Source organism: Sylvia atricapilla, chromosome 10, assembly GCF_009819655.1.
Source record: "Sylvia atricapilla isolate bSylAtr1 chromosome 10, bSylAtr1.pri, whole genome shotgun sequence".
In the NCBI taxonomy this organism is placed as follows: domain Eukaryota; kingdom Metazoa; phylum Chordata; class Aves; order Passeriformes; family Sylviidae; genus Sylvia; species Sylvia atricapilla.
In genome coordinates, this window is record NC_089149.1 from 16837122 (window position 1) to 16857122 (window position 20001).

The window sequence follows — 20001 nt, forward strand, 5'->3', positions numbered from 1 at the left end:
TCAGCAGATGGTCTCCTGTCTCTCTCGGTGACAGGAGACTAGGAGCAGACACCAAACAGTCCAGGAGAAGGTGCCGTGCCATCGCTTTGGAGCACAGCTCCCATATCAACTCTAAACAGGTCATCTCCAGCACCCTGCTCTGCTGCAAGGTGTTCCTGCCCATGGCGGTGGCCTGAAATGAAATTATCATTAAAGTCCCTTCCAACCCAAACCATTCTGTGATTCATTCATCACCGGGGGTGAGTCTACAGGCAAAGTGAGTTTGTACAAGATTGAGGTGAGAACGAGGCTTATCCTGGAAGCCTGCTCCAAGCATGGCCTCCACAAACAGCCTGCAGGAACTCCAGGAGCAGCCCTTGGTCAAACAGCTGTAAGACACCAGCAGCCTGCAGTGGTTTCATACATGGTTTATTGAGCTGGGTTGAATACACTGCCAGACTGAGCCCCCTCCCCTTGCCAAACCCCAGTGTGTCACTGGTGAAACTGCACTTGTGCTGTGGTGGCCACCAGTGTGGGATGAGCAGCCTTGGCTGGCCAGTGTCTTATACACTGGGAGAAGGTGGGGGAACCAAAATCCCTTCCTGAGCAGCCCCAGGCATAACGTGCCACTACAGGGCTCTTCTGGATGATCAAAGGATGTATCCACTGTGCCTTGTTCTCCCCATGGCAGGCAACAGAAAACATGAGTGAAAGACCCCTTAAAAGCAGGGATGTCTGGGACTGACACATTGATGTCCCCTCTCCTGTCCCCACCTGCCCAAGTAACCACAGAGCACGGATCACCTGTGTCCCAGCGAGCTGCCACTTTCCATCCATGTGCACAAGGGAATGTGGACAGGCAGGTGACATTTAGCTCAGAGAGAGGAGGGAAGTTTAGCTACAAGCCAGTGCTCAGCATTCACACACAGCAGGATCACATATCAGTTTGGGGCATGGCAGGTGGGCCTGTGCAGAGCTATGAAACCATAGGGATATAAGCCGAGAACTGCTCACACCTTCAGAAGTGCTGGATCACAGCTCAGGACCATGTTGTTGGGTCTGAGGCAACCAGAGGTATGGTAGAGCTGCCACAGGAGTGACTCCTAGCCTTCTCCAGAGCAATCCTTTGGGATCTGTGGCAGTGGGGCTGCCAGGGCTCAGAGCAGGAGCGGGGAGCGGTGATGGATATTCTGGTGGAGGGGTAGCTGGGACTGGCGAGCCCCCAGTGCCCAACTCGAAGCTAAGAGCAGGGTGGAGTGGACAGAAGAACCATCTCACAGGAAAAGCCCTGTGGCTCAGTGTGGCCCAAGCTCTGGGCTAGTGCTGTGGGCTGATGTGGAAGCACCAAGACACAAGCTGGAACTTAGTGGCTCAAGTGACTGGGATGCACTGCCCAGGCAGCCACTGCCCCCCAGGGAGGGGACACTTTTCCTCCCAGACACCTGCAATATACATTCACAGAGGCACCCAGAGTACCTCAACTCCAGCAGCTCCCATGTTCTCCCAGGTGAGCTGGGGTGGAGCTGCCAGAAGCTGGCCTGGGGCAGCAGGAGCCCTGACCTGGGCATGAGGCCTCAGTAGTAGGCACCAAGGAGGGTTGAGACCTTGTGCAGGAGCTCCTTGTGGTTGGCATGCAGGGGGATCCTCTTGTCCAGCACCTGCCAGCGGATGCACAGCTCCGGGTCACAGCCCTGCAGGAACTGCAAGGGGACAGATGTCACACGTGTGCTGCTGTCAAGGGGCTGTGCCAGCCACCCTCCACAGCACCTCTGGTCCCCAACCTCCTGCCCTTTCTTTTTTGGGGCACGCATTGAGGTGCCACTCCATGTTCATCCCCGTGTTCTTCCCCCACCGCGTGCATGCAGCCAGAGAATCCCAGTCCTGTGGAGATCTGGGTGTGGAGAGCAGGCTGCTGTGCCACAGCTGGCCAGGGAACCCATGGGGGGACAGCCCCTCACCGAATTCAGCCGCTTCATCTCCACGTCGTTCTGGGTGTCGAAGTGCACACTGATGGCCACCGTCTCCACCCAGGCATTGTCAGTGTTGCGTGGGTCATCAAGGTACCCCCTGTGTACCTGTGCATGGCGGTGCCACCTCAGCAGCCCTCATCACCTCTCTGAGGGCACCCTGGGGGCCCTGCAGGGGGGTGGGCATTGCCCTGCAGGTCTTCTGCCCTGCTGGAGAGCAGAGCCCTGCTCCCACTGCAGCTGGAGCTGTGGGGAGTCACTGCTGCACACACAGACTTTGGTGTGGGCAGCCCTCCCCAGGGGACTCTGGGTTGTTCCCTGGCCCCCATACATGAATTGTGGCACATCTTCACCTCCCCTGGCCCTTCCACTCTGGTGGGAGCAGTGGCCAAGAGGTGATGCACCCTGCTCCTGTACCCTGGGCCACCCACGTGGCCCAATGACACCACGGTGTCCACATGTCCCCGTAAGAAAGTGATGTCCCTATGTGCCTGTCCCACCATGTGTGTCCTTGTGCCAGGGTGATGCCCACATGCCCCTGCAGCACTGAACCCTCCTGTGACCCCACCTCAGTGCCTTGTTTCAGCAGGTTCTGGAACTGGGGCCAGAACTCCCGGCGCAGGATCCATTTGAGCTTCAGTGGCAGCGTCTCACCTGGCTCCAGTGACCCCTGTGCCAAAGCTGATGTCAGCTATGGGGCCTGCCATCAGCACACTCCAGCCTCCCTCCCTGCCACCAGCTTGGCCATCAGGCAGCTGCCTGCCACCACTGCAGAAGATACCACAAGGCCTGCTGGTGCCTCCCATCCTCCCTCTCCTGCCCAAAAGTCCTCAGCACTGCCCAAGAAGGTGTCTGAGTTTGCCTGATACAATGTCTGCCAAAGGATCCTTTGCCAATGGCGTAACAGGCTCACGTGAAGGATGTGGGAATTGAAGCTGTGGAGGGGAAGGAGGGAGAGGCAGGAGACAGAGGGTGAGTGTGAGTGGGTGAATGTAAGGAGACCACTGGTCCCCCAGCAGCCCTGGCATGCAGATGCTCTGCAGGAGGGGCAGAGGTACCTCCTCAGCCATGGCTGCAACACACACCTGTGATTCCCCCTTTTCTCTGGGATTCCCTTCCCTTCCCTTCCCTTCCCTTCCCTTCCCTTCCCTTCCCTTCCCTTCCCTTCCCTTCCCTTCCCTTCCCTTCCCTTCCCTTCCCTTCCCTTCCCTTCCCTTCCCTTCCCTTCCCTTCCCTTCCCTTCCCTTCCCTTCCCTTCCCTTCCCTTCCCTTCCCTTCCCTTCCCTTCCCTTCCCTTCCCTTCCCTTCCCTTCCCTTCCCTTCCCTTCCCTTCCCTCTCCTCAGCTCCTTCTGCACCAGCTCTGGTTTCTGCCAGCTCTTACCCCAGGCAGAGCCCAGACATCTGACAGTGGGTATTGTGCCACTAGGACTTCCAGCATCTTCTTCAGGCTCTTCCTTATAATGGAGCCATCCAAATTCCTCCTCCAGCTGTGAGAGATGCCCCTGTCATACTGCAGCTGGACTTGGCTCCCCTCAGCCCAGCAGTGGCCACACTGGCAGTGCAGGGTTTGGCCAGGTCTCTGAGGTGACCCCCTTTCCCAGCCCACACCCTCAGCCCCGTGCTGGAGCAGAACAAACTCACCGGGTCACGACAGGGTGCAGGGCATGGTTGGGCCCGAAGCAGTGCAGCCTCCCACGGCCTCTCAGCCCCGTCCTGCCCATGGGGTTCCTGCCAGGGTGACAGTTTTGGAGTGTTTTTTGGGGGAGTCAGCCGTAAGGACAATGCATGCAATTATCCCTGCCCCACCATAGGAAAGTGGGAATAAGATGAACGTGCCCAGGCACCCCAGGCCTCTCCATGTCCCAGTGCTTTTCCTTCCAGCCAGCTCCCAGGGAGCCGTGGCAGGGGCACTCACAGTGGCAGCCCGTTGTGCACGGCATAGAGCCCGTGGAAGCTCTGCCGGTCGATCAGCCCGTCCATGGTGTTGTAGTTGATCTTCAGGAGAGACTCCAAGGAGCTGGAAGGGGGGAGGCAGCCCGGCAGGGAGGGCTGGCTGTGCTGCCCAGGGAAGGGCTGGAGGGCTGGGGAGCCGTGGGGGGAGACTCACAGGCTGAAGGGGTCCTGCACAGCCATGTCCTTGTGGTCAGCAGAGAAGGCAGGGGGGTTGTAGAGTGGGAAATCCACCTGCACAATGCAGGGCAGTGTCAGCCCCCTGGATTGTGTCCCAGCTTGCACAACAGACTGGGGCTGGGACCACAGGGACACCTTATGGCCCAGTCTCTGCCCAGCATATGGCATTACTCCCCAAGACATGTTCCAGGCCCTGCTGGAGCTGAGCTCAGGGTCTTGGCTGGAGGGTTCAGACCCCTATGGAAGCCGGGGCCTGATCTTGTCTCTGACCCTGAGCTAGCTGAGCTTCAGGAAGTGCAGAGGTGGGTGGTTGTACCCTCTGTGTCCAACCAAGCATCCCCAGGCATTCCTAAGCACTGCAGATCCTAGCAGGAATCTAGGACCCCCTTTTCTTTGGGGTCACTCCAGCAGTGACTCCAGGAAGTCAGTGGTCCCAGGGCTGGGAAGAACAAGAGCTCCCAAATGAGATGATTGGTTCCTCTTCCCACCACTGCCAGGATATCCTCAAGCCTCCTCCTCCCAGCCCCACCGCCCAGCATCACAGCTCCTACCTCCCAGGGCACCTTCTCATCTGGCACAGGGAAGCGGAGAGTGTGGGACCCTGGATACAGGAGGTTTCTGGCAAGCACATGGTATGGGGGCTGGCTCTCCTCGGGTTTCCCCTCCAGGTCAATCTCCTTGGTGTCCAAGGCTTTGGAGGAGCCTGTGAGGCAGACACAGGCAGCAGGGTCCCACAAAGCAGGGCACCAAGTCCAGCACTGTGGACTGCGGCTCCCTTGTGGCATGTCCTGGATTAAACCCCAGGGAGGGTGGGAATGGACTCAGGAGGGGCTGGATGAACTCACGGAGAGACCAAACCTCCCAGGACCAAAGGAACCTCTGCCTCACTGCTTGACAGAGAGTATGAGGGGCTGCCCAGCCCCAGTCTGGGGCCCTGGGCTATGTCAGTGCTGCTGGGGAGGATCAGGCTCTGCTTACCCACGGGTGGCATGTCCTCGCCTGGGCTGAAGCCACTGCCCCGCAGTGCCTGCATCATCCACCTCAGGGCCTGGGCGCTCTGGTGCACCTGCAGGGCGCAGGAGAGGGTCACTCCCAGCCCTACATCCCCCCAGACCCACGAGATCCAGCCCTGGCAGGAGGCACCTTGGCACTGACGGGCAGCAGTGATCCCGGCTGCGGCCTGATCTTGGCCATGGAAAACCTTCTCCAGGGAAACATTTTAACAAGCAGGTGGAAAGGGAGATGGAAACGGGATACGCCAAGGCTGGGTTGGCTCCCTGGGCACCCCACTGCTCGTGCAGCTCCAGAGGGAGGGGACAGAGAGTCTCTGTCCCTTGGAGGTCTGGAGGGCCCTCTCAGGCCAAGGAGAAGAGCTGGGTCAGCTTTAACTGTTTGGGTGACTAGTGGAGGCATTGGTCCATCCCACCATTTCCCCCCTGCATCCTGTTTACTTTGGAGTCAAACAGAATTTTCCTTACAAACCTTTTCCCCTCAGATGCAAATGGCATGGAAATTCAAACTATCTCAAAGGGTATTGATTCAGAGAGATTTTGCGTCCTGGTTCAATTGACTCAGCCCCAGGAAAAATTCCACCTTTCTTGGATACTTGCCCTGGCTTTGCCTCACCTGGTCCTCCAGAGAGCCCAGTCTTTGCTCCACTACCCCTGTCCTCTTCACCCGGTCCAAGTCCAACAGCTCTGCGAGTACATCAACCCTGGAGAGACAGTGCAGGTCGGAACACCCTCAGCAGCCACCCCTGCACTGATCCCTGAACTCTTCCATGCCCAGGACACTGAAGGACAGGAGGAGGATCCTTTCTCAGGAGCAGCCGTACCTCTGCGCAATGTCCCGGATCATCTGCTCCGTGTTCTGCTTCTCCTGGCACTGCTGGTGCTGCAGGTAGTTCTCCTTCAGGTACATCTCCCATGAGAGAAGGGCAGCTTCTTCGTTCTTCTCCAGCTTCTCCTCTGCCCAAGAAAGAGGATGGCGACGCTGTCCCATCTCTGGGCATGCCAAACCCCAGGACCACAGCCCGTATGCCCAGCCTTGTGCCTTGGTGCACAGTACCGTGCCCTGAGGAGGGGGAAAGGGACAGAAGGGAGACTCTGGTCCTCACTGAGCTTGTGGTGTGAGGCCGGCCGGCGGAGCAGCCCACGCCAGACCAGGAGCTGCAGGTGGTTGAGCAGGATGAGAGGCGGGGGAGCAGGAGGGCGGCCGTGGTACTCCTCGATCAGGTCGTGCCGCTGGAACTTCCAGATCTGGTCTGTGTGCTCCTGCACCTGCTGGAAGGTGTAGCTGGGGCAGAGCCCAGGTGTCAGCCATGCCGTGGGGATGAGGAGACAGCACATCGTGTATGGATGGTGTCCCAGCTCACCCTCAACAGCCCTGACCTGAAACTACTTCTACCACGTCTATAACCCCCAAGCTGGATCTCACGACTTCCACCACATCCAGAGACCCCTGGACTCACTTGAACATGGCAATGAGGAGGTTGAGGAGGAGGATGTTGGTGAAGAGCAGGTACAGGCACAGCAAGATGACGGTCAGCCATTCTGGGAAGATGGGTTTCTTGTCATCCACGTTTGTCTCTGGGCACTTGGGTTTGTAGGGGTCAGTGCCATTGGGGCTGCACTGGTCAATGTTGAAGTTGACCCCTGTGGGAGAGCACAGTGTGACTCTGTGGTGGCCAAACCTCAGGTGCCTTGGGGAGCACTCAGAAAGGACTCATTCTGCTCCCAGAAAGTATCCAGCATCCAGGGACCTTAGCACCAGGCAGGGGTTTGGTCTCCATCTGCGTCATCCCATGTGCTCTGTTCACTGCCAGCTCTGTGGGACTTCCATGGGCCAACTGGGCGTGAGTTTGGTACCTCAGCTCAGTCACAGCCATGCACTGTCACAGGCCAGTGTCCCTTACCATCAATGTAGGAGGGAATCTGCCCGAAGATGGTCAGGTAGGAATGGTAGACCACGCCACGGAAAAGCCACTCCACACGTTCCTCATTGTGGATCAGGATAGCCTGCTTGGCCACCCCAAAGGACACCACCCACACCGCCAGCAGGAAAAGAAAGAAGAAGACATCCTTCATCTGCAAAGACAGAGGGGAAGGATAGCTGTGTCCTGGAGCAAGCCCCATTCCAGGAGGATTGGATAACATGGGTGGCATATCCAGCTGCTCCAGCAGGACGGTCCAGCATGACCCCAGCAGGACAGAGGGGAGCTCTCACCATGCGCTTCACGATGATGATCTTGGGCCCCAGTGTTTTACTGACTGTGAAAATGTGCATCAGGCGCAGGCAGAAAATGATAAAAGCCAGGGACAGTATGATGCGCCCAGGATACAGTGTTGATGGGATCAGCCTGGACATGGAAGAGAGGAGAGGAAACATTTCAGTGCCACCATAGAACCGCATAGAATCCTTTAGATTGGAATTACTGGGTGGGAAGGAAGGCCCTGGCACAGGTTGCCCACAGAAATAGCGGCTGCCCCACCCCTGGAAGTGTTCACAGCCAGGTTGGGCAGGGCTTGGGAGCAACCTGGCACACTGGAAGGTGTCCTTGACCACGGCATGGGGTGGAACTTTAAGGTCCCTTCCAACTCAAAGCATTCTGTGATTCTTTGAAAATACTATTGAGCTCTGCAGCTCACCTGCAAGTCAGCCCTGCGATAAAGACTAGGATGGCGCAGATATCCAGCTTATTCCAGAAGTCCTTGATGTACAGGGAAGCCATTTTCACAACCCCGAGTCGGTCTGGATCATACAACAGCTATTGGGAAGAGAAAAGGGGCTTGGTGTAAGATACTCATGTGCTTCATAGAGGGGAGAGACCACACAGATCATCTGTCCATGACTGCTGACCCAAAGGTAACCTGAGCCTATGTGGTTTTCTCTAGGGGCATGGGAGGAGCATGGGGACATCTGGGAAGGAGCATGGGGACACCTGGGACATTGGGGCTCTTCAGGCTGGAGGAGAAAGGCACTGAGATGAAGCAAAAGCTGAAAAATTCCAAATGCCAAGCAACATCTGGAAATCCTGCTGGGAATTCACCCAAAGGATGAGCTCCCTCCCTCTCCTGACATTCCCAAAACAGACACCAGACACCTCCTGGGAAAAGCCCACCAGCCCTACAGCATTTTCTTCTGCAAATGTACAAGGCCAAGACAGATGCAGCCAAAGAGAAACCCTGGCCCCAGAGATGGGGGATCTGGTGGTTTCACATGCTGGGACCTCTTAGATTTGGTGGTGACATGAGGAGCAGCATGGGGACATGAGCTGTGTGGGAGCTTCCAGGAGCACTCAGAGAGGCATCTTCCCTCCTCTGCCACCTCCCAGCCTCAGCTCTGCCTGCCCACACCTGGCGGGTCTCCTCGCACACCAGGGAGAAGAGCCAGAAGTAGATGAGGTACTCCTGCCAGGACGGCGTCGGCTGGAAGTCAACCATCAGGACGTATGCAAAGAGCAGGAGGAAGGTGAAGTAGGAGAGGATGTTCATGAGGAAGATGACAATGGGGGCTGTGAAGAAGGCCCGGAGGCGTGCCAGGCACCCCATGGGCTGCAGCCTCTTCTCCCTGCTGGGAGCAGGGACGGATGCGTGGGTTTAGCTGCCCGGGGAGATGCCATGGCAGCTTCCCCCAGGCAGCCACAGGGTGAGGCTGGAGGAGACCCCTGCCTCAGTGCATGGGTGTCCCAGCTGCCAGAAGTACCTGAAGGTGATGAGGTTGGTATAGAGCAGGGGGAAGAACAGCATGCACGTAATCACCCGCCAAAGGCCATTGTCCACAGACAGCTTCCCCCACCACACCTTGGTTAGAAAAGCCTGTGAAGAGGGAGAAAGAGGAGTGCTGGTTACAGAGGCCACAGCTACCCACAAGGAACTCTGGATCTTGAGGACACTTGGGCACATTCCCTCCAAGGACCACTCCTGGGAGCCCACCTGTACTCCCCCATGGGACACAAAATTCATGTTCTTGGCCTCCAATGCCAGCTGCAGACAGGTTGTCTTTCCCCAGGCTTCAGAGATGCGGGTGAGAAGCTTCTGGGCTCTCTCTTCATCCTTACGGTAGCAGTCTGTGAACACACCTGGAAGGGCCAGTACCAGGAAGATGAGGCTGAGCTCTGGCCCAGGCACCCACAGAGCCACCCTTCCAAGCAGGATCAGGACATTGCACCACACAGTGATAGCCCCTTCTCTGTGGGGGTACTCCCACCGCCAGGCAGGCACGGCCTTTGGAGCATAATTCCCAACTGTGAGGATGGGACCCTCATTTCTCAGCCTCCAGACATCTCTTGGGTAAAGCTCACCAGCCCTATGGGATGCAGGAGCCCTCCTGCTCACCAATTGCCTTCTGCTCGTACTCCTCGGCCAGGGCCAGCATGTCATCGGTGGTGTCCGTGTCCTCCTCCTCCTTGGCCAGCTCCTTCAGGATTTTGCTGCAGGCCAGTGCAGCTGCCATGCAGTCCTGGCTCTGGCACAGAAGAGGATAAGGAAAGCATGGACATTCTGTCTGTCAAGTCCCAGAAATCTTGACAAGCCCTCCCCAGCTCATGCAGGAAGGAAGGAGAGTGTCCCTAAGAGACTGGAGCTCAGGGTGGACAGCTTGCCATAACAAGGGCTGAACTAAGCTTAACATAGGGTAACTCATTGCCATGGGGAATATGGGAACAACCCTGCCCTCTTTGTGGGACGCCTTGGCTGATAGGACAGAGTGACTCCTTGGCGTGTTCACTGTGCCACCAGCTACACTGCCTCTTGTCCTAGAATGGCTTTTATGAGTGGAAGCCTTCTCCACCCCAGCTGCTGTGTCCCTTGGGGCTCTCTCAGCCTGACCAGTCTACTTCTGGCCCAGCACATCCCCTCTACCTGTTTTGGCCAGGAAGGGAGGGATCTGGTCTCATGATGTGGCTGGAGGTGAACATTAAGTGCCCTCAGGGTGGCTAGCTGGCTCCTGTTTGGCTGGGGTCAGACTCAGGACAGCTCTCCCACTGTCCCATACCAAATGCCAGCAGGTACCACTGTTCCCCTTGGGGCTGCGAGGTTTGGCTCCATTGGAGCCCCTCAGCTGTGAGCAGAGCTCTGGGCTGTGATACCTGGGCCCAGATGATTCCTGCCAGCTCCTTGCGGTTCTGGACCACGGCCCAGATGAGCAGGTCCCGGACAGGGTCCATGGTGAAGGTGACTCGGCCAGCAGAGCGCTTGTAGAGGGACCGAAGGCTTGACCCCTGCACCTGCAGAGTGGGCAATGCTTAGCCCTGCTCCCTCAGCACAAAGCCACTCAAACCCCTGGTACAAAACCCATGGAAAGGACTTTGCCCAGACAGAGGGGTGGCTGGACTCATCCTGTGAGTTTTCCATTTTCTAGGGCTGGGATCAGGTTGGAGCTGTGCACCCACCCCACAAGCATCACACACCCATGCGGTGCTCCAGGTGGGAGCTGCACCTGGAATTCAGGTCAGATGACTTGGGCAGGGCTTTAAGGCACTTTTAGTGTGATTTTTGAGCAGACAAGAGGACAGAGACCCATCTGCATGCTCCAGGACAGCTCCCTTGAGCCAGTGTCCCTCCCTGCTGCCACCCTGCCCCCAGGGAACCCCGAGGTGCTCACGTTCAGCTTGATGTGTGGGACGGGGATGGAGAGCCGAGGCCGCTCTGTGTGCTTGGGCTTGGGGTAGAGAGGCTGTGTGGAGCAGCCCAGCAGCTCTCGCAGCACCTGGGAGACGTGGTGCATCTGCAGCCTCGGCATTTTGGAGCCGGCTGTGTGCTCCCTCTCCTCCAGCAGCACCTTCTGCAGCTTGCTGTGGAACAGGCAGGATGGTGCCAGGTTGTCGTAGAGGTAAACCAGGGTGTCCCAGGTGACAAAGTCCTTGAGACGCACTCCCTGCTCCAGGAACAGCTTCATGAACTCTGGCTTGTTGGAAATCAGGGCAGCTGCCATCACAGGGTGGAGATCTGAGGGCTGACAAGCCAGAGGCAGAGGTGAGGGGCTCCATGGTCTCAGAGCAGGACCTTACCATGCTCCTCTCTCAGGGGGAGATTTTATCCCTGAGCACCAGGAGCACTTTGGACGTGAAAGACCATATGCCATGTACCAAAACTTGTGGGGCATTCCCAGGGGCTTAGAAGAGGGCACTTTTCTCTCCCTCTGTCCCCTTGGCTGCTGGGCAGAGGATGGGCAGGGTAGAGACCACCTATCCCAAGTTCATGAATATCACAAAATCACAGGACGATTTGAATTGGAAGCTCATCTCATTCCAATCCCCTGCCAGGGGCCGAGGCACCCTGCAGGTGTCCAGGTTTCCAGCTTGACCTTCAACATTTCTGGGGATGGGGCATATATCCTCAAATGTTTCACTTTTGAGTTCCTAGCTCCCACCAGCCCTTCCCAGTCTCATCAAAGGTGTGTGAGCTGGGGGAACCCAAACTGTTGACTCAGATAGGAAAATCCGTTCCAAGTTCCACAGCCCCATCAGAAAGGAAAGAGAACCCTGCTCAGCCACCTCAACAGCAGGATCAGGCATGAGATGGCAGAGCTGACCCCAGTCTGTAATAAAGTATGAGCAGGGAAGCACCAGGCTGGGTGAAATGAGTTCAAAGACAAATTATTATTTGAGCAGTGATCACAGGGCAGAGCTGTCAAGAGATACTTTAGGTTCTAGGTGGGTCTTTAAAAACCTTGGTTTGGAAAAAAATACCAATTGTCTTTGTGGGTGCTTAGCTCGCTTTGGGCTTTTGAGAGCATTTTTGAAGAACAGCCACTGTTAATGCACTGGGAGTTCAGGGTCCAGGAGAAATCCCTTTAAAACTCTCCCAGCCAAGGTGAGAAGTGCCCTCCATATCCACAGACCTGACAAGCTGTAAGCCTGAGCAGACAAGCAGTAGAGGTATGGCTGTACCTTCCAGTCGTGGTCATCTGTGAAGATCTCGCTTCGGGCAATGTCCACCCTGTTCCAGGCCACAGCCAGCTTCAGCTGGTGGTGCCAGTTCTCACGACCAAAGTGGTCCTGGTTTCGGGATGCTGCATGCAAAGCACATGTGTTAGAGCAGAGGACCATCCAGTGAGAAGATACCATGTGGAAGCCTCCTTGGATGTGTGGCCCTTTGGATAATCATCTCTCCCCAGTAACAAGGTTTGAGGACTTCTTTGGTAACCCCAAAGTCAAGTAAGTCAAGTAAGACTCAAAAGTCAAGTAGGGGTAGGAGGTGACTTGACCCCCTTCCTGTTCACCTTGCCCCATCCTCCCAGGGAGGCCCCCATCCTTCACCTTTGAAGAGGGCCTGGAGAATGGCCACATCCACGTCCTGCTGGCCATATTTGCCCTCTCTGAAGATGGTCAGGAGTTGCCGGCTCCGCACTATGTCTTGGATCTGCAAGGAGAGCCGTGGGCAAGCAATGAGCAGCAGCATCTCCCTCCCTGCTGCTTCCCAGACCCCTGCAGACTGTGCAGGGCAATTCCTCACTCCCCTCTGGCACCTGCAGAACCCCTGTGCTGTGTCCTCCATCATGGGCTGGTCACAAATGCTTCCTCTCTGCCCAAAGGGAGCAGGCAGTGGAGGAGCAGAGCCTGGGCCCTTGGGGTGCCCACCAGGACAATGATGAGGATGGCTGGGGGGTAGATGAGGCTTAAATTTCCTGCTGGGATCCTTGGTGCTCATAAGCCAGGAGCCCTGGGACCTCTTTGGTCTCCCAAAACTCAGAGGAGCCTGCAAGGGACTCACCTTCTTGGTCCACTCCACCAGTTTGCTCTCAGTGAAGAGCTCATAGGTGTCATGGAAGAGGACACTCAGTTTCTTCTGGATCAAGGCAATGGTTATCTTGGCCACGGGCAGGTTGGCCACCTGTGCGATGACATCAGCCACACGCCCAGACCCTTCCACAATCACACAGGGGGTCCCGTTGGTGATGGCATTGTAGATGGTCTGCAACAGAGCGGAGAGGTTGGTCTGGATCCCACCCAGACACCTGCAGACCCTCTCTGAGCCTGGGACCCCACTGCTGCTCCCAGCACTTCTATCAGTGTGGTACCACTGAGAGCAGCACCCCAGGAAGGAGCTGTCCCTCCTTCACCCCACCTCCTCAGCTTGCCACAAGCAGTTCCTTACATCAAGAGTCCCAGGGCCTCCTTCCAGCACCACACACACGATGGGGATCTTGATGGCAACACCTACAGGGAGGCAAAATCCAGGGTCACCTTCTCGTAGGGCTGATTCCCCCCCAGGGTCTCCTCTGAGTTGGTGGAGTGTGAAAGGCAAGGTGGGAGCACTGTCCCTGACATGTCAGGCTTCAGGGGAGGGGAGGAAAACCATGCCCAGTGATTGTCTGGTATGGCAGGTCAGACACATGGTGGGACTTTTGGGAGTGTTCTGTGAAGGGTCGGGAGTTGGATTTGAGAATCCTTATGGGTCTCTTCCAGCTCAGGGGATTCTGGGATTCTGTGTTATGACAGAAGATCATTTGCACAGTGAGAAGATGATGCCTGGAAGCTCCCTTGGGATCTGGCCCTTTGGGAGAGATGACTTTCCCTGAGCAGCTCAGCAGCACAAGTTTTGGGGACTCCTTTAGTGATCCCATAAGTCTGGCAGAGAAAGGGTCTTTGATCTCTGTCATGGAGGAACCAGGTTCCACATTTATCATGGCCATCCTCTCAGATCCTGTGTCTGGATCCTCTGGGGAAGCCACAGCCTCGTGCTGGGAGCCCAAGAAGGACACCATTCCAGGGGGATGGCCCATCCCTGCCTCAGGCTGGGCTGTGTGTTGCTGTTACCTCCTTTTACTTTGGTCTGCTCTGAAATGAACTTCTCCAGCTTGGTCCTCAGGGGGATTTCCACCCCATACCTCCCGTGGGTCCCGTCATCCACGAGGATGAAGTGGGAATGGTTGCTGTCCAGGCATGACAGGCTGCCTTGGTTCTCCTCATCCAGCACATACTCAGCAGGAAAGCCCCCCTGTAAGGTGCAGGAGGAGACACTCTGGGAGAAGCCTGGCAGAGGAGCAGCAGATGGCCAAAGTAACCAGCACACGGGGACAGGAATGGGTCGGCGTGTGGGGACAGTCTGGCCAAACTGTCCCTGTGCCCCCACAGTGCTCATGTCAGCCTTGCCCCATGCTCCACTGGGCCTCACACGCACAAGAAGTCCTCCCAGGAGAAGCACAGAACCTACTCAAGACACTGGGTAGGGTAGAGGGGCTTCCCAACAAATACCGGCCTGGGACCATCCCTGGAAGAGTTTAAGGCCAGCTTGGATGGTTCTTGGAGCAACCTGGTCTAATGAAGTGTTCCCTGCCCATGGCAGAGGGTGGGAAAAGGTGAGCCTTCAGGTTCCTTCCAACCCAAACCATTCTAAAGTTCTATGACCATCACTTCTGGTACAGTTGGGTTTTCCAGGGCTGCCAGCCACAGTGACACCTAGAAGCTCCAGTTCCCACTGCAGTCCTTGGCAGGACTCCCATGGCAGCCCAGGCACAGGCAAAGCACTGCCCTGTCCTGCCCTGCCTGGCTCACCATGGGGCAGATGAGGCTCTCCCGGTTGTACACGGTCCCCCAGGTGGCAATGCCAATGGTGACAATGTCGCCCTCCTTGTGGCTGCAGCTCAGGATGAAGTCTCGCACTGCCTCTCCCACCTGTTTCATCACACCAGCGTGGGACCCCCCTGTGATGATCCAGGCTCCTGGGGGGGTCACAGAGGGGCGTGGGAAGGGAGAGGCTCTGCCCACAGCCACCTCCGAGCCTCCCCCCTATGGCTATGGGTCGCTGGCGTTCTCCACCCCCCAGAAGATGTCTCTTCCCTGCCCTGGCAGCACAGGCAATGCCTTCTTCAGCACCTGAGTCCAGCTCCTTTTGAGCCTCTTGCAGTGACTGAGCAGGAGCAGCCCATCCCAGGTGATTGTGGTCCAAGTAGGGACCCACAGGTCTCCTAAACCAGCTCAGCATCACCAGAACAGCCCAGCTTAATGAACCTGGCATGGCCAGGTACGATCACAGGGAGACCCTCCGCATCCAGATGACCTTTGAAAGTCCCTTTCCACCCAAACTATTCTATGATTCCTCGATTTTATTATGCTGTGGTCTCTTACCTGTGGTCTGAGCCACCTTGACCAGTCCTTGCCGGAAGATGTTCTTCAGCCTTGGCTTCATGACAAAGTTTTTGGCTCCCCCAGTGACTGAGATGAGCAGGTTGGGCGCGTCGAGGCCCCAGTGCTGTGTCATGAGGTGGTAGATGACCCGTGGAGGGGTATCCGAGGACACACGCACATACTGCCAAAAAAAAGGGGATCATGCACACGTTTTGGGTATAAACAATGGGGTCAGGGTAACAGGACACCTCCAACACAATTGTTCCTGTCCTACACAAGAGGCTTCCCAACACCATTCCGCACCAGGATCATGTTGCGGCAAGTCCAGGTCTTTGTCCATGACCCTATTCCCATTTGCTTTCCTGCAAACAAACATCCCCCAGAGAAATCTAAGGGTAAGGACAGGGAACAGCCACTCCTTGAGTCTTCAGAAAGAGTTTAAGGCTGAAAGGAGGGGTCCTGTCTCAACCCCTCTGCTGCCTGAGTCACTTGCCTTTGGGGCAATTCCACCCTTTCCCAAAGTCCTCTCATTCAAAAAGGAAATACTCCTGTGCATCTGCCATGGCAAGACCCAAACCCTGGCTCCCCATGCACCCACAGATGGGTCAAACAGATCACCTTCCCTGTCTTCTGTCCCAGCCCTGTGAAATGGATATCACCGAAGGCATCCGTTGGCATTTCCTGGATGTGCCTGCTGGGATCCCATTCCTTCCCCAGGAAGATGGGAGGTTTGGCAGCATCGTCCAGGTGCTGCTCCCTGAGATAGCCACACTCGCAAACGACCCTCCTGAAAAGCACACCAACAACTCCACTGAGAACAGCTCAAATCCAAAAGGCAAAGCCCAACCTCAGCCTGGGCAGGAGGTGCTGTTCTCCTTGGGAACAACATGGGCCTCACATCTCCCACTCAGCTGCTCCTCCAGCTCAGAACTCATGCAGAAACAAAGGCAAAGTTTGGGGGGAAATTCAAGGAAAAAAATCCTAATATTTCCACCAGTAGAGATTTAGAACAGAAATATTTAGGATGGCAGCGACTGCCTGCAAAAGCTTTGGGAATGTTTTTCACGGGGACACAGAATCTCAGCCGTGTGATGACTCAACACACACTGAAGAACCAGTCAAAAAGAGGGTTTTGAAGTACTGTGATAGAAAGATGGGATTTCCTGGGGCTGTAGCTTTATCATCAACTCTCTCTTCTGCTCTCCTGAAGGGGAGGAAAGGAGGGAGTGTCTCACTTACCCAGAATCTGATGTCTGGGAGCTTTCCACAAAATAGGTGCATTCCTTTTTTCGGATGTTTTCAGGAATCCAGGAGATGAGATTTTCCTGATGGAGCAAGAAAAGCAGCAGGGGGTCAGGGTTTCTGGAAAGGGCCAGAAGTTTGCCAGGGGCCAGACACTGAGGTGATGGGAGCACATCTATGTGCTTCTTTGGGTGTGAAGGACGAAAACTCCATCGCTGTCTGCAAGGACAAAGCCAGAGGTACTCCAAGGAGAAGGGATATGAGTGCTGGCCATCTGCCTCAGATGTTTGGAGGTTTTCTGTCTGTCCCTAAAACTAATCTGACCAGTTGTTAATGCCTCTATTAGTGAGTCACTCCTTAACACTCTTTCATAAGTGTCCCCAACCATCCCCTCTTCCAGCACCTCCTGAACTTGCCTTTTCATTGCTGCCAGAGGGGAAATGTGCCTTCCGCCTGCTCCTGGAGACACTGCTGCTGCTCTGCTGCAGGTTGGGGACCACCTCGAAGTCGCTCATCTTCCTGGGGTGTGTGGCAGGGTCATCTCCTCTCTCAGGGCACACCTTGTTCAGTTCGGAGGGGAGCACCTTGGTGCACCGGCCACGCGCAGACATAGCTCCTGTATTTTGTGCTTCTTGGCCTCCTTTCTCCTGTTCCTAGACTGGGAGCTCCTGAGCATCCCCATCCTGAGGGCAGTGGGAGAGAATCAGATAATCCCACAACAGTTTGGACTGGGAGGGGCCTTAAAGTTCATCTCCTTCCACCCCCCTGCCAAGGGCAGGGACACCTTCCCCTAGACCAGGTTTCTCCAAGCCCCGTCCAACCTGGCCCTTGAAGAAGAAAGAATGTCCATGAAATAAGAGCACTGAGGTGCCCCATCCATCATTGCCTGGGTGGAGATTGGTCCATGGGAAGCCTGCTATCCCCTCACCACAATGCTGACACAGGGGCCACGTGTGCGATGACCAGCCTCAGCCTGCACCACACATCTCTGGAGAAGCCCATCAATGTCCACAAAGTGCCCTGCCACGTTCAGCCTGCCAGCTTGTAGCCCTCCTCACCTGCTCTCCACTGCAGGCAGCTGGGATATTTCTGGCAGCAGGGAGAGCAGAAACTAGGTCTCTTGTGTGAGCAGCCTGAGCATGGCCCTGCATGGAAAATCTGGGAATGTGGACATGCTGGCTGCAGAGACTCTGTGGAGGAGTCCTGTGTCCTCTGCAAAGGTGCCCCAAGAGCCCCAAGATCCACATGGGCTTGCTGCAAGCAGGAGCTGCAAAATTCCTGAACCCCCCTGAACACTCGCAGCTCCCTTTGCTGAGGTGGGAGAGCTGCTGGAGCAAAAGTGGAAATGCTCCTGGGGTCTCTGGAGCCCAAGAGGGATGGCATCCTCTCAGGACAGCTGGGATTAGGTAATGGAGGAAGCACCAGACTCAGGTGTTGCTCTGGTCAAGCTGTGGGATCTGTGTTTAAGGAGGATTTTTTTCTGCTTTCTTCAAGCCAAACCCTGCATTTCACCCAAGGGTGGGGAGTCCTTGTGGGGACAAGGAGTGCTGATGCTAAATCATGGAGCAGCAAGGAAAAGCTATTTTATCAGCCTCCCTCCTGAGATCTACACAGCCCCACTGACCTTGGGTGGCAGATTTTGGCAGACTGGATTTCTGCATCAGCACCACCTCCAGCAGATCTGATTTTCAGGGGAAGAGCAGTTGAAATAAGGTCAAATGCACCCTTAATTCCCGTTCGTGGCCCCACAAGGCAGACTGGCTCCTGGGGGCTTGGGCCAGGGCCACAAGCAGCTCATAAACCCATGCAGGAAGGGCTCCCACCCCAGGTCGTCCAATCTGGAATACCAATCTGTCCTCAAACACCTGGAATACCTGTGTATTCCAAGGACAGAGCTTCCACCAGGGCACACGCTGCCTGCCTCCCATAGGAGCGGGTCGCACGGGGTGGTCGCAGCGCCCAGCAGGACGGAGCGCAGGGCTGAACACTGCCCGAGAAGCTGCCCACCCCTCCGCCGGCACGACCCCAGCGAGGCTGCCCCTACCTTCTTCCCTGCCGCATCCTCCGGCCGCATCACCGGCTCATCACCGCTCCGTGCCTGCCAGAGGGATTCAGCCCCGCGTCCCTCTAGTCCAGCGGGTCATTTTGTCACGGGCGATGAGCGGAGAATAGGGCAGAGCTGCCTGCAGAGAGGAGGAGGAGGTGGCAGTCGGCTGGCAGCTTCCCAGCAAATCAGGCTGCAGGAACGATCCCTGCCGAGGAGCTGCAGCGCCCAGGCAAGTCCCGAGTTTGCTGGAGTGGCTGAGTCACCGGCACTTTCCCGCAGTCCCGCTGCCGTCAGCCCCACGCCGGGCAAAGGCGTTCGCAGCCCAGCACCGCTGGGCAGATGTCAGGATCTGACCGCTGAGGCTGTTAAAGAGTCCTCTGCCCCAATTAAGGTGCAAACGAGGCCATATGCCAGTGAGAATAGTATGGGTTTTACTCGTATGGGGTGGGAGAGAAGAGAGAGAGAGAAAGAAATAAGAAATAGATGGAGGGGACAGAATAAAGAAAATATCAACACTCCATGGATCCCAACAATGTTCTGTTGATCCTCTCCAGCTGGTCTTCTTGGTGGTGAAGATCCCCTGAAAAAGCATAGAATTGGATGGTTTAATATCTGCTCAGGCCAAGCAGGAAAATGCAGGCACCTCCCTGGGGTAAAAGGGGGAGTTTGCCATTGTCTTTTACAACAGAGTGCACATTTGTTGCATCCCGTGCAGTCCCGTGGTGCAAGGCTTCAGGAATGACTCTTGAGGGCACTTGGGGGGCCTTTGATGGATTAAGGCACCCCCTCAGCTGCCCCTCACGTTAATGTCCCGTGGATGTGGCATTTCCAGGGTTGGGGCTCCACAGTCACTTTGTGTAAGGGAGGATGGGTTCGCTGCCCCCGAGCAGAGGTTACAACACCCCCAAATTTCCTTCCCCCACCTCTGCTGGGGGGAAATCTGTGCAAACCTGCTCCCAGCAAATGGGTCTGTGGGCTACAGCCTCCCCCACCCCAAAGAAAGCGAGAGATGATTCTTAGCACGGCTGCTGGGGTTGGCTCACATTCTTTTCCTTGTTTACATGTTGGCTTCAGGTGATTGAAGAATGGGTTTTCCCTTTATCTAATCTCAGCATTGTGACTTTCAGTCCAAAGTCCCAGTCAGGTATCTTCAGGGAGGCTTCTTTGGTTGTAGCTTCTTCATGCAGTTTTTGTTATAATGAGCAAAACTTTGTATCACTGTGTGAGGCATGAACCATTTCAGTCTCTGACAGCAGATGTGAGGAGCAGGGGCTGCTAGGGGGACGGATGGTGACAGAAAAGAGCAGCAGCATTTGCAGGCTTTGGCAAATGTGGTGAAAATCCCTTCCCTAACTGTCAAGCATCCTTTGTATTACAAAAGTGTATAAACTTCACATATATTTACACTACATATATTAATATTGTATATATTAATTAAACACTGTGATATAAAGAAGCAGTGGAGTTTTACTGAAGTCTTTGGTATTGGTCACACTGAAGTAAAACAAACAAAAGGACAGCCCAGCCCCAGAGAGAAGGACTTTGCTTTTGGGAGGCTTAAAGC

At 55.8% G+C, this 20001-nt stretch overlaps 1 protein-coding gene across 1 annotated transcript; it reads right to left on the reverse strand.

Annotated features, from left to right (window-relative positions):
- Positions 1-1379: 1379 nt before the first annotated feature.
- TRPM2 (transient receptor potential cation channel subfamily M member 2) lies at positions 1380-18581 on the reverse strand. The gene is made up of 33 exons (XM_066326105.1): positions 18435-18581; positions 16807-17073; positions 16388-16473; positions 15767-15935; positions 15149-15329; positions 14576-14742; positions 13838-14018; positions 13176-13237; positions 12792-12992; positions 12338-12440; positions 11969-12090; positions 10681-11031; positions 10166-10303; positions 9414-9543; positions 9012-9157; positions 8782-8894; positions 8433-8649; positions 7725-7843; positions 7303-7435; positions 6992-7163; positions 6548-6731; positions 6194-6372; positions 5912-6044; positions 5704-5791; positions 5056-5143; positions 4629-4780; positions 4055-4131; positions 3863-3964; positions 3589-3675; positions 3329-3434; positions 2515-2616; positions 1938-2054; positions 1380-1679 (listed from the first exon to the last, which is right to left on the reverse strand). The coding sequence occupies exons 2-33, from the start codon at positions 16999-17001 to the stop codon at positions 1554-1556; spliced, it is 4527 nt and encodes a 1508-aa protein (XP_066182202.1). The 5' UTR covers positions 17002-17073; positions 18435-18581; the 3' UTR covers positions 1380-1553.
- Between the last annotated feature and the right edge of the window lie 1420 nt (positions 18582-20001).